We start from the raw sequence: 17,763 nt of genomic DNA, 5'->3' as shown, positions 1-17,763 counted from the left end.
TAATGAAATCAAGATCCTAAGAAAAACACTTCTTTCCTGTTCAGAGCTCACCCACTGGATTAAAGCATGGCCTTGTTCTCTGCTGAATACTCCAGAGGTCCCTTCCAAAGCCTGCTGCACCTTTTTGGCCTGCTCATGCACATCCATTTCCATTTCCAATTGCCTCTTACCATCTGCTTCCATGTTTTAATGGCAGATGTCCTGCATGGTCTGATTGCAATCTATGCTTCAAATCTTTCCCAAGTCTGACTTGCTATATTAACAGAGAGAGCCAAGAATAACGTCTGGCTGTAAGCAGAAACAAACAACACACACACAGCTTCCCTCCTTTCTTTCTCTCCACAGGAGAGCAAGGAAACAGGCAGGAGCCAGCTGCCCTGCCCCTTTTGATCCCACAGCATCTGTCAGGGTAATGGGAGGACAAAGAAATTTTTTTGCTGCTGGAAGGAACACAAACCTCCAGCTAGGTGCCTTCTCCTCTGCTCACTCCTGGCCAGTAACAACTCTTGCTTAGATCCAGGTTGCTAGAAAGCCATAAAATGAATGTTCCCATGTCTGTTTCTGCTTTTCCTGGTCCTTTATATTCATTGCCACTAACAGGGGGGCAATTATCACAGGGCTTTGGCTCTCACACAGATCCCATAGTACACCAAAGACTGGAACAATGAAGGATGTGTCAAGTGGAGTCTCAGGTCAATAGTAAAGCACATGCTGAGCCTGCAGAACATTCAGTTTGATTCTTGGAATCTCCAGTTAAAGAGAAAGAAAAGATTAAGGTAGAAGAGGGAAGGAAACACCATCTGCCAATGAACTGCTGCCTGTCAGAGAAGACATTTAATAGGCTGGGTGGAGAAATGGCCTGACTTAAAATATCCACCTCTTATGTTTCCATTAAGACACAGCCACACATCTGGATCCAGCTATGCACACTGGATGTGGGGGAAAAACTGGAAGCTCCTATGAAAAAGTCACTAAAAATGTGTAATTCCTCACTTAAAAGAAAGGCAAACAGGACAGACTGAGAACCTCTTGTCATTCCTGTTTTGACGCGTCACCTGCCCCACTTTTCAAACTCCAGAATTTGATATCATGTCACAACTGGGTTACCAAGTATAGCAGACAGCCTGTCTGGGTGTTAAGGCCATCAAGGGAGGCCTTGCTCTTGGTTCCATCACTTTCACAATTTCATTTGGTGGGGACACAGGAGAGCAATCTCTGTCACTGCTCTCAAACTCTGGAACTCCCTCTCACAAGAAGCTAAGCTGGCCCCATTTTTGCTGTCATTTTAGAAGCAGGTGAAGACCGTTCTCTTCAGGCAAGCTTTTCCTGAGTGACTAGCTGTCTAAGAAAGGTTCTTAAATGGACTGTTGTCCCTTGTTTGTTTTTAAATATTTTTGAGTTGATTTTTTTTACTGTTTCAGTGTGATATTTGTTTGATTTAATATATGTATACTTACTGTTTTTAGCTTTTAAATATGTAAACTGTCTTGGGTCCTTTTTAAGGAGAAAGAAGGGGTAAAATATTTTAAATAAAATTTAAAAAATAATAAATAAGTACTATAGCATTTTATCTAAGTAACAAAGCAACACTTTTCAGCATGCTTTCAGGATTCAGGGCCCACATCTCCCTACCTAATCTCTATAAGCTGACATTGAGAACACTAAGCATTCATTGAAATGTTTTTAGTTCTCCTGCCCTGCTTAAGACTTCTTCTGTCTCCCTCCTCCCCTGCAACACCACAAAGTATTTTTGTACTTCTACCAACCTCTGAGTTCTGAGTCTATTGATAGTCCTCCTTATTGTTGATTGTGTGGTTCTGGTGACATAAAAATTCATAACTTTTAGTACACAGAACTAGTTCAAATACCTTTGTGATGCAGTACTTGAGAAACAGCAATGACTGCTTGATACTGTGCAGTAGCTATGTCTTTTTTTTAATCAGTTATTTAAAGCTTTTTGTGTAACTCTTTTCTTGACTTGGAAATACAGTAGCATTGTTTTGCCAGAGTCCTTTCTACAGAAGCCTGAAAGTAGGAGTGCATGTGACTTTAAATGATAGGTTCCCAAACTGAGGGGAGTGACCCTAGAAAGTTGTGATGAAATTCTAAGGGGGTGCAGGATTGTGAGATTCATTGGAACCAGTATTGCAGATTTCTCAATAAAAACAATTCATGTTTATTCTTATTTAAAGCATTTTAAAATAGTTTTGATTTTTATTTATATTGTTTGTGTTTATTTTTAATTTTTAAATATATTTTAAAAGGGTTTGGAGGACAGTAAAGGAGAGCCACAGTGGCATGTGGGTTTCTTAGAAAAAGGGATGTGTGTGATGCTGAAAAAAATTGGAAATTTTTGCTTTAAAAATAGATGTACTAAGTAGTATTGTACCATCCAAAGACATGGGGAGGGCCTGCAGAAAATCAAGTTACAAACTCATATTAAGCATCCCAATGGACCCAGGGAGACTCTAAGATGCAAACTAAAATTGTTTCAGGATACAGCTTAATTTGAATGTCTTTTAAATTCATATACCCGTACTTTAAATCCATGTAGTCAAGTGTAGGAAAAATATTATGCAATCCTAAGTGAATGAGAAATGACCCTTTAGTCAGATGAGGTTTGTATGTAAGGGGATCTGAAATTGCACAATCCAGATTCTTTTAAAAGGTTTGCAGCTATGTCAAGGTATCTCACCCCCTCAGTCTAATTGCCTCACGTTTTTTTCTGACCTTCTCATGCAGTTCCTTGCATGGCTGCAAACCCATGGTAACGAATTAGAATTCCAGAGGAAAACTCAGGTTCGAATCCTTACTCTGCTAAAATGCTCCCAAAATGACATGTTTCTTTCTCTGCTAACCCAGCTTACACTACTGTGAATATAAAAGACAAAATTACATCTGGATGAGCAGGCATGCAAATATGAGAATTAAATGGCTTGATTTTATCACTAATATCTTTTTCTGTGCTTTTCATTAATTAACTTTTAAATAAGCAAATGTGAAAGTTATGGGAGGAAATAGTATTAAATTAAGAGAAATGCAATAGCATCATTTGGTACATATGGTAGCTTTCTTGATCAACCGATAGAATGGAAAACAGAACCAATATAACTTGATATCAGGCAGGATGGGAAGTTCCACTGAGATGTACATCAAAGCTGGATCAGAAGAATATCACAGCAAAATATTAGCTATTTCCCAAGGAAATTTTTCAGTTTGGGAAAGACCTTCAGTGCATTATGTGTAGTGACGTTTAAAACTTCTTCCACTGATATTTCTTTTATTTTAGCAATATATTCTGCAGCAATGAAGATATTCTTTGGTTCATTTCTCACCTGAAATACATTTTAAAAAATGTGATAAGTCTCCAGAAGCATCTGTTGCAGACTAAATTTGTCTTTACAGCCAATTCCTTTACCTGTTTTTCAGGTCCTAATGCAGGAGAATCAGTTTCTAAGCAAATGCTTTCTAGTGGCAGCTGCTTCACAAGCTTCTGCTTCTTGAATGAAATTAAAAAGCCAATTAATATTTATTGATCTTGAGTGCATGAGACAAACATTAAATGAAAGTAGAGCTGCTTGCTTAAAAAAGAATATTTATCTGATCCACTGTATCTCTTGCCCAAAGAAATATAATTAAAATATTTATATTCCCCAAAGTTGTGCCTCATGTGATAATAATAGAAACAACTGTGCACTGCCAAGTTGGTTTCTGACTTTTGGCAACCCTTTCCAGAGTTTTCTAGGTAGAGCGTGCTCAGAAGTAGTTTACCACTCCCTTCTTCTAGGGGCAGCCTGGAACTATGCAGCTTGCCAAAGGCTACACAGGCTGGCTCTTCTTTTGGTATACAGTGAAGAATCACGCACCTGCCTTTGACTCCACAGCTTAGATACCTAACTCACTGAACTATGCAACCAACCCATTGCCTCCCATAGGTGGCTCATAACCAGAGTAGGGTACATCCCCCCCAAAAAAAAATGGAAGGTGAGGGCATCCCTACCCTCCTTAGTCCATCAGCTTTCCCCACCAAAAGCATAATGCACATCACAGTGTGAGGATATGGGAATATTATTAAATCGTAAGCTATCAATAATTCCAAGAAGGAAACTAGGCAGTTAATGCTTTCTTGGCTGTTCCCTGTGCAGTAACATGAGCGCAAGACTGCTTCTATTAATAAACAAGAGTGCTTTTAGTTTCCAAGGTCACTCACAAAATATGTCCCTACTACTTCATCAATTAAAGCTTTAATTGACTAATCTACCCAAGTAACAGTTCAATGTGTGCATGTGTGCTCAAAAGTAAGTTCTACTGTAATTAATTGGACTTATTTGCAAGTAAACATTTATAAGATTGTAACCCGAGAATATAATCCTATGAATGTAGTGGGAAGAAATTCCCACTACATTCAATCTGGCTCTACCTGAAATAACCACGAATAAGATTTGTAAACTTTGTTTTTATTATCAGAAGTATCAAATGACAAATCTGTAATAAAAATCAAGAATCACAGGAACTACTCTAAATTACGTTTACGTGAAAGGTAAGTTCCTGTTCCCCTTGAAATACTGTTGCTATTATTTACTTTCCTAAATTTGTAGTATAATTAATTCCTAAACAGAGAGAAAGGCTTTCTGCTTGATCAGTCAATGTGTGCGCCCCAGGAGTTTCATGCACAAACCCATTTCTATGACAATACCAGGATATCCATCCTCAGGCAATAAACGGGAGCATTATACAGGGGTTTATTTGTACTGTTCATAAAAACAAATGTGGGCTAAAATTCCACTTGTGAAAGAGAAGGGAAAGTGAACGCCCTCTACAAATTACAGCAATACCAAGGATCCTAAACAAAAGGTTCTCAAGATAAGACAGCATCACTTCAGACAAATGAGAGCAGGAAGTTTTAATGGTCATCACGGCTGCTTAAAATAGGAATGGGCGTCATATGAGCCTCCAAATGTCTGCAGCAACCAACAACCCTGTGTCTGGAACTGGATGAACTAAGATGCCCCTAAGAAAACTACCGGTTTCTGCATTGACACAGCTCTCTGCAGAGAAGAACAGGCAATGTCACACTTACGTCCATGGACTTTATGCCCCTAAACATGTACTATGGACAATCTGATGGTAGGTGCCCCAACTGATGTTGCCCAGTACTGGGCAAAATGTATCTGACATATTTATCTAAGCACTCGTTTATATGGATGGGCTGGAGTGGGCTGGAACAGGCTAAATAGGGTCGCTAGTAAGTCCAGTATGCCCTTTGGTGCAATCCTCACATCCAAATGGCATATGGACCTCAAATGACCCTACTTGGCCCTCAGCAGTTTGCTGTGAATTTGTCAATACAGTAGGACCCCTGTATCCATGGGATCAGTACCCACAGTCCCTGGCACTCCTTAGTGGCCAGTTCTAATAATGCATGTGATAATAATTGCTCTTGTTTTGTTTTTCTTATCATGTGATAGATAGATAGAGAACGATAGATATATGTGTGTGTGTGTGTGTGCGCGCGCGCACGCGCCATTCCCAAGGTTGCTAAGCCACATGGGTGTTCTAGTGAGGGAAAACTCGCCTAGCATCCTGTGGCTGCTTCTGAGGGAAGGAGCTGCCATCATTCTCCCTCCTTCTCATTATCATAGAGAGCTTGGCATAGAAGCCTTTCCTTAGGCCAATAAGAGGGCTTGGTTAATTGCCTTTCTCCAGACCAACCCTAATGTAACCATTGTCCTATATGGACCCTGTCTACTCTTTGTAATGCTATCACTACCTGTGACCTTGTAATGAGTTCTTCTATCTATTGCTAAGAGACTCTTTGCTATCCATTATCTGGTGATCATCACAAAGCCCATCAGAGAGAGAGAGAGAGAGAGAGAGAGAGAGAGAGAGAGAGAGTTCACTATTGTCCATGGTTTTCAGTATCTGCGGATGCATGAAACAAATCCCCAGCAGATATCGGGTTCCTACTGTATCATGAAGTAGGTGAAGAAGAGAACTGGAGTCTCTACATGGGTGAGCTGGATATAAGCCCCTACTTCAAGATATTGGCAAATTAAAGACTTCCTCAGTTCTATGGAGGGGCCAAGGAAGGGGGGGGGGGTTGAAGTATTAATCAGAGCAGTGATTATGCACTTCATCACTTTAAACCCAGCACCAGGTATGTATACTCGTATAACAAGTTACATATGTGAATTAGGTCATATCCCTTCGTATCTTTTTTTTTTTGTCAGCTCTGACCTCTAGGCTGTATGTACCATGTAATTTGTATCTGACCTCATTGGATCCTGATAAACTAGTGCTGGATGATTTGAGATGTGAAGAAAGCACATAAAGACTAGGATCGTTGAGTCTCACCTGTTCACTCCTTATAATGGAAGGAGGAATAGAGAAAAAGTATCCTGCCTTGACCCCTTCCAAAGCTACTGACGGCTTGCCATCAAATGCGTGGAGCAGCACTTTTTCTGCACCTACAAGGAACCACAATAGTCATGAAAAATACTTTCAGCTTCCAACAGAATTGTAATATCACATGTTCAGCTCAGAAGTACAATCACACAGGCAGAAAAATTCAACTTCCCATGGGACTCTAATGCATAAAAGAAGCTCACATGTGGAATAAGGGCTGGGATCTTGACTTGGTGCAGTTGCATCTTTAAAAGATCATTGTGACTCAGTGCTCATGTAACCCACCTGGCAAAGAATGACTAATCTCAAGGATGAACACAATTGCAGAAGTTTTCGTAATGCTGTAGTGGCTTGGATTGTTGAACCAGGACTGGAAAAATTCAGGTTCAAATACTGAATCTTGAAGCTCCCTGGGCGACCTTGAGCCAAACGCTGCCTCTCAGACTGAACCAATTAACAGACCTCTGAGGATCTGGGGGGAAATAAAATGGAGGGGGAGATTTCTGGGAATTGTATTCCAAGAACATCTGGGGTCCCAAGTTTGGGAAGCACTACTATACTGCAATGGCTTCAGTATCTCCAGAGGTTTGGGCCTACAACTCCCATCAGGCTCACCCCACTTGCTCAATGGTAAATGATGGGGGACGTTGTAGTCCCAAACATCTGGAGGGCCAAACATTCCACACCCATTTTAGGGAAAGGATCCTGCTTTTGCCAGATGCTTGCCTTAAAATCCATGGTGCTTTCAACCAGATAATTTTAGACCTCAACATTGCTTTCAGCCAGGTAGTTTTAGACTCTGCACTTAATGGTTTTCTGCCTCCCAAACAGCATTTTTTAGCAAGAAATGAGTTTCACTTCATTTCCTTCAAAGTGCAGCACAGGAGCTCAACCTGCTAGTGCTGGGCTTCTTCCTCTATGTCATGGCCTAGTAGTCTTGCTCCTTATTTCTGAAGGCAGCACCTCCCCAAATGGAACTGTTGAGGGCCTCCAGACACCTACACTGTGCCTGTAATTGGGAATTGGGCCTTATTCAATTGTCACTTATCCACTTCTTGGCAACATTTTTCAAGAGGAGCACCTAACCTTCCCCTCCCCATTGCTGTTTTCTCCTCAGGGAGCAGTGTATTTGAAGAGAAGGGTACTCCTCACATGTAGGCTCTGACTGCAGGCAACAACCCTGGAAAAATAGGGCTTTTGCTGCATAGAGAGCCTACGTAGAAACACCTTGCCTCTGTTTTAGCTGCCTTAGGTCTCTTTTAGGGAGAAAGGTGGGGCAACTGCAAAGCAAATAACAAATACATGAATAAGATATATCACTCTCCACATTATGGAGACAGGAGGTGCCTAAGCACTCCTGTGACGGAAAGGTCAGTAACCACTCCTGTTCATCAAAATGGAACCTTGATATATCAACCAATGGTTGAACAGAAGAGGCGGAACTAAGGAAATATAAGAGGAATGGAAGACAGTTAAAGATCGGTTAGAGTTAGGGATATGAGTTAGAAATTAGAAGTTAGAGTTAGGGACTTCAGTTAGGGATATCAGTTAGAGAGAAGCAATTTAGGCAGTTAGGACTAGCCTCATGTTAGAGAAGAGTACTAGAGAGATAGAGAATAAGATAAGAAATGAATAAATACCTTGATTAAAATGATTCTTCATAAGCAAATATAAATGTTATCAAAGCACAGTTTATTGAATGAATAAAATAAGACCATCCATGATTCACTTTATATGATTTACGGATAAACACATAAATAAACGTATTCGCGAAGGCTTTCATGGCCGGGACCTAATGGTTGTTGTGGGTTTTTCGGGCTCTTTGGCCATGTTCTGAAGGTTGTTCTTCCTGATGTTTCACCAGTCTCTGTGGCCGGCATCTTCAGAGGACAGCACAACCCTCACAACATGGCCAAAGAGCCCGAAAAACCCACAACAAACATAAATAAACATTGTTATATTGGAGAACTGTGATTTAAGAGTCATTTTTGATAGAGTGAGGAATAAGTCCTCTGGTGGCAGCGAAAAGGGTTGAAAAGTAAATGTCATACCCGAAAGTGAACCTGGGTTGTGTGGAAGAACAAACAGGGGAACTGGGTGTGTGTGACAACTCCTCTCTTAAGTATGCTGCTGAGAAGCAAGTAAATAATGATTAAACAGGGCTTCTGAAGTAAAGAATGGTCATTCTCTTGTGGTGTAATGTGCAAGAAGAAAATTTGACTCTGTCCCCCATAATGGGTTTGGGCAATCCTTCACCAGGTGATCACATATTCTGGCAAACACAAAACAAAATCCATGAATTAACATAAATGATCAAATCAAAATAAATGTACCTTGTTCCTTTAAGAGGTTAATGGTTGGCCCTCCAGCTGAGCGGGAGTGGACATTTCTAGGGTAAATAAGAAGAGGAAAAGACATCAGCAGGATATGTTAGCAAAGCCAGGCTGGATTTTCAGAGCTTGATAAGCCAATTACAGAGGTGATGTCTGAATATTCCTAAGGCTTTTTAAGTTTTATCCAAGATGGAGATTTTAACTTATTGTTATCCACCGCAGGCCTTCAGAACAGGCTTAATTAAAACATTCTATAAACAAATAAACAATGTCATTGTTGATTGTTCAATGAACTGCTGATTTTATCAAAACCAGTGGGGGGAATAGAGAGAAGAAAAGATTTATTAATATGATGCCTGGAAAGACCTCATAAAGATTATAGAACAGCTTATTTCTGAAGGCAGCAGAACTCAAATGGAAACAATGAATTACTTCATTAATTAGTAAATGGGATCCAAAGAAAGCGGAATCAAGAGTTATTCTTCTAAATAGAAAAATAGTATTATTTTTTTCTCGTGGCACACACATAGAAGGCACACAATACCTACAAAGGCAAATCTAGTTGTTTTGCTAATTGAATCTGTTTGCGCAAGACTTGTCTTTGCTCTTCCTTCTGCTCATCAGCACTAGCAAATCGGGGTGTGAAATCCAGACCAACCTGCAGTGGAAAAAGAGAAATTCGAAATTATTTTCTGCCCTAATCTTTCAGCTCAAAATGCATTCTGGAAGGGGCAATGATGAAAACTGTTGCCTCTAAACAGCTGCATAGTCTCAAACACTGGGTTGGGAAATGGAGTGTACTCCAGATGGGAACTGAAAGTCCCATCAGCCTAGCTGCGCCCAAAAACACCAACTGCTGATGATTAACAGGAGTTGCAGTCCAACAACACACACAAGCACACACACACATTTGCCACCTTTTTCCCCATAGGGGAACCAAGCTGGATCACAACAGATAAAAGTATAAAACAAACACAGTTTTAAAATACTATATAAATTTCACATTAAAAAAACAATCAAACCTACTGTACTCTTCCATTTATAAGAGCCCCCAATGTATAAGACGACCCCCACTTTTCTAACCCCAAATTAGAAAATTTGATCCTTGCTTTCCCCACCACCTCCTAAGCCCGGGGCTTAGCAAAAGGAGGGGGAAAGCAGTGGTCAAAGGGCTGCAGAATCACTTTGAACCCTGCTTTCCCCCTCCTTTTACTAAGCCCTGTGGGGCTTAGGAAGTGGTGGAAAAAGCAGCGGTCAAAGTGATCCTACAGCCCTTTGATCCCTGCTTTCCCCCTCCTTTTGCTAAGCACCGTGGAGCTTAGCAAGTGTAGGGGGAAAGCAATGATCAAATCATGGCAGGATCGCTTTGATCCCTTCTCCCCATCCACTTGTTTTTGTTCTCAGCTTACTTCTGTGTATAAGACAGCCCTCAATTTTAGTCTAAAGATTTTAAACAAAAGTATCATCTTATACACAGAAAGTATTAAGATTAAAAACAAATTTAAAACAATTTAAAATCTGTAAATTAAAGACCAGCATTGTGTAGTTGGCCACACATTCCTCACTCCTGCTCTAACAGAAGTCTATATTTAATTAAAAACACATAACACATTATAGAAGATTTGTTATTTTTGTGATAGACTTGAGATGCTTAACCAATCTGTTATTCAGCAGTCCAAAAGTAGAGTTGTTTTTATGCTGTTTTAAATGTTGATTATGTTGCTTTTTAAAAAGCCAATATATGACAGTTTTAAGGACCACTTCAAAACTGAGAGAACTCTTTCAGGGAAGTTAATTTCCTATGTAGAAAATGCTATGTAACTCACATGTAGAACAACTGCGCATATGCTCCACATCAGGAAAAGCAAACATCCCATATATAAAACCTTCATTTATTTGTCTACATATTTATGTCCTACTTTTTCTTGAACAATCTAGGACACATAATTATTATATATCATGGTCACATCTGTGAATATTTCAATATGTGCGCATTTTCCTTTCCATGTGTGTATGTGCATGTGAAAGTGTGATACAAAAGCATCTAAACAACAAGTCTTCCTTATTATTTGCTAGGGTTCGCTTCTACAGATGTGAACTCAGAAATAAGCCCACTGAATTCAAGAGAACTGACAGTGCTTTCTCCATAATAAAAACATTACCCATGAAGCAATGCCAACATTGAAAGCAGAAACAATGGGAAAGGTTACCACAATTGTGCTTACCTCTCCTATGGCCAGCAAGCGGTCCTTATAAAGTTCTATGAGTGGCAATGCTTCATCCAAATCCTGCAGGAAGATCTTGTGTAAATGTGATGCAAACACTGGTGCTTCAATAGCTGCTCCCATCCCTGATGTAGTTTCTCTTTTGATCTACCCATTGCCATTTTATTTTTTTCCAACAGCCTCTGTTCCCACACATGCGAAAAATAGCACAGGTGTTCCAGAACCCCTTGATTTTATTGTCTGGAGAAAAGGGGGCTTTTGGATTTGAATCTCTGCTCAGCCACAGAAGTTCACTGGAGGTGTGGAACTGGTAAAATCATTCTTTAAATATCTTTCTTACCTTTAAAACCTAATTAGAGTTGCTATAAGTCAGCACCCACTGGATAGCACATAAGAGAATGCAATCAATATTTGAACTTTCACAAAGTCTATTTTGTCCTCTTCTCATTCTGTGTAACCCATGTCTGTAAGACCAAAAAGTCTGAAAAAGATACTTTATTTTGTCAACTTATATACAACCCCATTGTGCTTAAACCAATTTCTGGGTGGTTTACAATTTAATTATGCAAGCTACACATTGCCCACCCTTCAGCAACCTGGGTACTCAATTTACTGACGTTGGAAGGATGGAAAACTGAGTGAATCTCAAGCCGGCTACCTGAACCTGTTAGGATTGAACTCAGGTCATGAGCAGAGGCTTGACTGCAGTACTGCAGTTTAACTAATGCGCTACAGGACTTACTTTACAAAATCCTACTCTACATTTTAATCATACAGTGAACAGCTCATGGAATCAAAGCACAGCCTGAGAAGAAAAGATTCTGCCTTTATGCATGTTTCTTCATAGAAACACATACTGTATTCAATATGAAATTAACACAAAATGTAAGATGTTTTTCATCTAATCAAATAATGCTCATTAAGCCATTTGGTCTAACTAAGGAATCATGTATCTTTGGTGCTTTGATCCTACTCATTACGTTACTTTTCAAATGTGACTCCATCATGCCCTGGTTACTTTTGAAAAAATACAATATTATTTGTCAGAAGCAACTATACTGTTACACACAAGTTCCAGTATGGGCAAAATGTCAGAAGCAGGCTTGATTCATCACTCCAAGTCTCCCTTTCAAGGTACTTTCTTTTCTATAAAGTAAATAGTGTTGCATTTCAATTTGGTGATAAAGGAGGAGCTGCATTTGGGTATGCTCCTCCTTTACGACCAATCATGAAATCATGAACTGGAGATTGTTCATGATTTTGTGTACCTTGGCTCAATGATCTCTGACACTCTCTCTCTCTAGATGTCAAGCTGGATAAACACATTGGCAAAGCAGCTACCATGTCTCTAGACTCACAAAGAGAGTATGGCTTAATAAGAAGCTGACGGCATATACCAAGATTCAGGTCTATAGAGCCTGTGTCCTGAGTACACTCCTGTACTGTAGTGAGTCCTGGACCCTTTGTGCATGGCAGGAGAAGAAGCTAAACACGTTCCACATGTGTTGTCTCCAACACATTTTTGGTATCAGCTGGCAGGCCAAAGTTCCAAATATAGTAGTTCTAGAACGAGCTGGAATTTTTAACATGTATACATTACTGAAACAACGATGTCTACATTGGCTTGGGTATGTCGTGAGAATGGCTGACGGCCAGATTCCAAAAGATCTCCTGTATAGAGAATTAGTGCAGGGAAAGCGCCTCAGAGGGAGACCACAGCTGTGATACAAGGACATTTGCAAGTGGGATCTGAAGGCCTTAGGAATGGACCTCAACAGATGGGAACGGCTGACCTCTGAGCAATCAGCCTGGAGGCAGCCAGTGCAGCATGGCCTCTCCCAATTTGAAGAGACAATTGTTCAGCAGGCCGAGAGAAAGAGTCCTGAAACCAGCAAAATCATGGAGCTGGACAGGGGACAGACTGTATTTGCCTCCAGTATGGAAGGGGCTGTCACGCTTGAATTGGCCTTCTCAGCCACACTAGATGCTGTTCCAAGACCTCTATTCAGAGCACGTTACCATAGTCTCTCAAGACTGAAGGATACCTACACATATGGCAGTTGGAGAGAAAGTTACATTAACCTTCATTAATGGACTTCTTCACCCCAGGAGTCACTGTGTCAGACAAACTCTTCCTCTACACATATGTGCCACCAGTTGTAATGAAAAACACTCATTAAACTGTTTGTATGTATATGTCTATAAGATGTGTTTTGCTGTCAGTTATTTTAGAGATATGCCATATAACAGGAATGTGAAGCTCTAACTTAGAAAAAATCTTAAATATGGAATTTACAAATTAAATGGACTGCAACCTTGAACAAAGAGAACCCAAAACCTGAATCTCACTGTAGAAGTCAGGATAACCAAGGTCACAGGTGAGCAATGTGTGTGACAGAGGCATCAGCAGCCAGGTCCTAACTCCTTTAAAAAAGACTTCTTCCATGACAGCAATCATGTGAGAAATTGTTTAGCACATAATTGTTTATTACCTAATCTTTGCAAAGGTGCTGTTTGCAAAGATTAGGTTAGTGCTAAACAATTATGGGTTTGGAAACTTGTGTAGCCTACAAGATAACATTCCATAGGTTAATTGCCACTCATTAGATCCACACTGCGGCCTTTGGCAAGTCATCACCTTTCCCCCATCTGTAAAATAGGCACTATAGTGATCACCACATTGCTGTACTTTCATTTTGCTTTGCAGCAAAGACTGAAAAATACCTGGGAAACTGAGAAATACTACAGAAGTGATAAACTGCAACAAGCTAACTTGCTTCTACTTCACCTTTAAAGTAACACTGCGCTCAGATCCTGCTGGAATGCTTTGAACTGGATGGACGCCCAGACATCCAAAGACAAATCCTGGGTACCTGGATACAAATACATATGATGGATGGAAAAAGTCAGGGACATATTATTGTTAAATAACAAGCATAAGGGTTTGAAAAGGCCAATATATTTTCTAGCTCAGTTAATTCTTGATTATTAGCAGTCTATCCTAATTTCACGCTCTGATTCTGACTATTGCTTAGAAATAGCTCCAACCTAACAAGCTTGATTCAAAACAATAACAAAGTTTATTTTTGTATTTATTCAATCTGAGATAGTGACTGGCTCAAACGTTTTCATGAGTCTCATGAATGAGTATAGATTTTGATATGGGTCTGCCAGCTGGGACCCAGGTTCAACATTCTGTCCATGTCACCACACTGATGCTCCAATATATCCCTAAGAATTATTAAAATATATATTCTGAACACAATGGAATCAGTTACATCAGCATGCTGAAGTTTCACTATAAAATACCATAAGAAGGATCAAAGGCATTCCAAAAATCCATTGGTATGTTTTATTGTTTTTCTTTCACCGGTGGATGTCTCCCAGACAGAAGAGCATATCTCTTTAAAATAAACATTTTATAAAACATTTTGCATGCAACAGCAGGGAACTAACTGCTCACTGAGAAGCACAGTCTAAAGCCTGACATATGTGAATGCATTGAACTATGCGCACAATTTTTAAAAAACATTTTATTTTTGCATTTCACTTGGCAATTGTTTTTACCTCATCAAAGTACGCTAAAAGATGGGAAACTTCAATACCTTTCTGAAAGTTGAATAATTTTCTCAAAATCTCCTGCATGTTCAGCTACTACCACCAGGGCCAATACTCTGGACTAAATTAAGAGGAAATAAGTTAGCTAGAGCTGAAAACCATAATGAAAAATTGTAAAATATAATTCAAAACATACAGTATATGCTCAGGAATGAGAATTTAGAGTTATTTCTAAAAGCATGCATCTCCTATTTTTAATTGACCTTATAGTTATATCTAAATTCTAATCTTATAATTATGCCTTAGAATCTTGGATCCTAAGAGGTGTTAACTAAAGGAAACTTACAGAAACAAAATTTAGCATTTCTTGCAGCTCTTTATGACCAACTGAAAGCCTCAGAAAGCCTTTCCAGAAAGATGGGGGATACTCCAGAAAAGAAAATGGTGTCTGCTAGAAGGATAGTTAAGAAGATTTAGCAAATATTCCTTCTGGGAACTTCTTTGCTATATCTTGATATCCAAGACTGACTTCAGAATCATCACTCTCACTCAGTACCATGATCACAATAGCCTTCTGCCCCTCCAGAGAGAATATTGGGGAAGCACAAGTGACTACAGGGGAAGTAGGCGATGGGGAAAAGCTTCCTCCTTGAACTCTCTCATGAACCTACCCAAAGATCCATGTCACTGTCTTGAGATGCAGTAATCTAATGATTACTGTAGAAATGACTGTTCAGTTCTATATACATTTCCAAAAACTAATAGCAAATGTAAACATCTCCAGAACTTCAACAGCTATTGGTGGTGCATGCAGTGACTGGTAGGGAGCAAAGTACAACATCCAAAAGTGAGTGGAGCCAGGGCAAAATTGGTTATTCATGCACACAGAGACAGAGATCAGCAAGCAGTCTCGCTCGCTCTCGCTCTCTCCACACATACACACACAGATCATCTGCCTTTAGTGAAGTGATAGGCAGATGTGTAATGGCTAGATGTAGTCTGTGTCTGAGGTGGGGCAGCGGCCCGCTTGCCCTACTGAAGAATCCACCAATAAGCATAAACATGACAAAATTAAAAACTACAACTACAAAGAAAAGGCTCAATTACAAACCTTCTTTGCTTCTTCTAATACATACTCAATGTCCTAGAAGATAAAAAATATAATTGTAAAGAAGGAAGACATAGTAAGGACAAGTTGTACAAGTGCCTTTTCCTCATTCAGTGTCCTTCAGCACATATAAATGATTTTGCTGGACAAATGAATGAGGATTTTTCCAAGAAAAAAAACATCACCAACATTGTTCTTTAACTTTTCTGACACTGGATGTTTACCAACAGATAACGCCTTTGTAATGTTTCATTCGATTCACATAAATGTATTCAGTAAAAATAAGTGTTTCCTAAGTTTTTATCAGCTCATGGCTTTTAATAAAATTAAAAATCACTTTTTAGATTTTCACAGACCAACAGATCAGTTATTCCCCCTGCCTTCTGCAAAATTCTAATTAACTACAGTATGTAACTATAACACTGTGGCAAACACATTACTGACATTGTTGTGTGCACAATGCAAAACTATACGTACGTATTTAGGTCTGAGTGGGGTCTCTTACCTAGATTCAAATCCCCACTCAGGCATGTATATCACACCAAAGGCAGAGTGTTTGAAATCAAATGGCCATTTGTCATGCTGTTTGGTTCACTGCACCTATCTGAATCCCTGTCAGGGCTAACACTTTTTTGGTTAGCATTGGTTATCACTTTTTTAGGATCATTCCTTTTTTGTTCATTTCCAGCATGTGCAATTGACAGAACTGAACCAAAGCAGAGCTTACAACTTTCAGTTTCCCCTCCGTTTTCAGTTCCCCAATATTGCTAAGTGGCTTAAGAAGACAGCTTAGCCACTTCATGATATTAGGAAATTAAATACTCTGTTCTTCTGTAGAGGTGCAAAGCAAGGAAGCAAACATTTTAAGTATGAGGTGCATATGTCATGTGGATGCAACAATCACACTAAATGGCATACTGGATTTCTATCTGACCTTAAGCAACCCTATTTAGCCCACTCTAGCATTTCCTAGTTGAGATGTTTAGACAAGTTGAGAGAAAGAAAGAGAGATGGTGGCTTCTGAAAAACTAATTGCTATATTTTAATGTGAGTTTTTGTGGTTCAAGTCCACTTCCTCTTACAGCTCAGATTCATCAGATGATGGAAGTGGATTTGATCCAAGAAAGCTCATATTAAAATACTGTATAGCAGTTATTCTTTACCTATGCCTCAACGTCATTGCTTGTCTCATATCTTGCACAGACTAACATGGCCACTTCTTCAAACATGGAAATTCACGGCAATGGTAAATCATTATTTGAACATACCTCAAACCCCCTACCAATGTTAGCATAAATTGAAAACGGCTTCACAGCACATGACAAAGTCCTACCGAGTTAAATGGCACCCACAATGAGGGTGCACAGGAATGCAGCCTTCAATTCAACAAGGACGGTGTAACAATGGTGTTGAAACGCACCATGAAGAGGCTACTGAGTCATGGTCAGTCGAATAGGATTTTCAAGATATGTGAGATATTGAAGGAGTGGTTTCTCGAATACAGATCCCTCTTTGTCTACCACAACACAATCCCGACCCTGTACACCACAGTGCCGCAATAGTGCTTCTTTCAAAGTGGGCCAGTGGAGAGGAAATTAGATGGGTAGACCTATATTGCTATAAGGAGAAAACAATACACAATTTGTGGAAGTTCCTGCCGCGAGATATGACGGGAGCAACAAGGCTTTGAAAGGAATTATAATTCATCATTTTGCCACTTAATTGAATATCCCACGGATACCCCCTTTAAGCAACTTCCTCGCAGGCTTCCCAGTTCACCGCGGCGGGACACAGGGTTTTTTAGATTAAATGATCCTGCCTCTTCCTCAGAGAGGAAACGGGAAAAGGAGCTCGCGGCGGGGCATCGCAGCCCGACCGCTGCGCTGATGAGGGGGACGAGCCTCGCCCGTCCTTCCAGCGCCTCGGACTCACCCCTTGGAACTCGGGCGCCGCGAGGTGGCAATGGCAGTCCACCGCCCCCATCTTTTGACACCCCCCCGGAACTCCAAGCGCCGCAGTCTCCGTTCCTGGCCGAGCCCGTTCTTTCAGCGCACCCCCATCTTCGCTTCCGCGCTTTGCCTCAAGCGGCTTGAGTGAGTTCTGCTTCCGGGTTGGGGAAGTGGGTGGCTCCTGT

At 40.2% G+C, this 17,763-nt stretch overlaps 1 protein-coding gene across 2 annotated transcripts; it reads right to left on the bottom strand.

Annotated features, from left to right (window-relative positions):
• Nucleotides 1–1,918: 1,918 nt before the first annotated feature.
• On the bottom strand, nt 1,919–17,751 carry TATDN3 (TatD DNase domain containing 3). 2 transcript variants are annotated; one of them, XM_020794640.3, is made up of 10 exons: nt 17,562–17,751; nt 15,633–15,665; nt 14,569–14,642; nt 13,752–13,836; nt 10,964–11,026; nt 9,287–9,396; nt 8,739–8,794; nt 6,355–6,467; nt 3,419–3,499; nt 1,919–3,335 (listed from the first exon to the last, which is right to left on the bottom strand). In XM_020794640.3, exons 1-10 carry the CDS (start codon nt 17,610–17,612, stop codon nt 3,192–3,194), a joined length of 810 nt encoding a protein of 269 aa, XP_020650299.3. In that variant the 5' UTR covers nt 17,613–17,751; the 3' UTR covers nt 1,919–3,191. The 2 variants fall into 2 exon arrangements, with proteins under 2 accessions (XP_020650299.3, XP_020650300.3); XM_020794641.3 differs by having other exon boundaries at nt 3,419–3,496.
• Nucleotides 17,752–17,763: the final 12 nt, after the last annotated feature.

The sequence above is a fragment of the Pogona vitticeps genome, chromosome 1 (assembly GCF_051106095.1).
Source record: "Pogona vitticeps strain Pit_001003342236 chromosome 1, PviZW2.1, whole genome shotgun sequence".
NCBI lineage: Eukaryota > Metazoa > Chordata > Lepidosauria > Squamata > Agamidae > Pogona > Pogona vitticeps.
This window is presented reverse-complemented; position numbering and strand designations above follow the sequence as displayed.

Coding starts and splice junctions, on each gene's coding strand:
- TATDN3 (XM_020794640.3), bottom strand. CDS start 17,612: ATGGGGGCGGTGGACTGCCATTGCCACCTCGCGGCGCCCGAGTTCCAA. Junction 9,397..10,963: donor GCTTGCTGGCCATAGGAGAG/GTAAGCACAATT, acceptor TTTCCACTGCAG/GTTGGTCTGGATTTCACACC. Junction 8,795..9,286: donor AAACAACTAGATTTGCCTTT/GTAGGTATTGTG, acceptor TATTTACCCTAG/AAATGTCCACTCCCGCTCAG.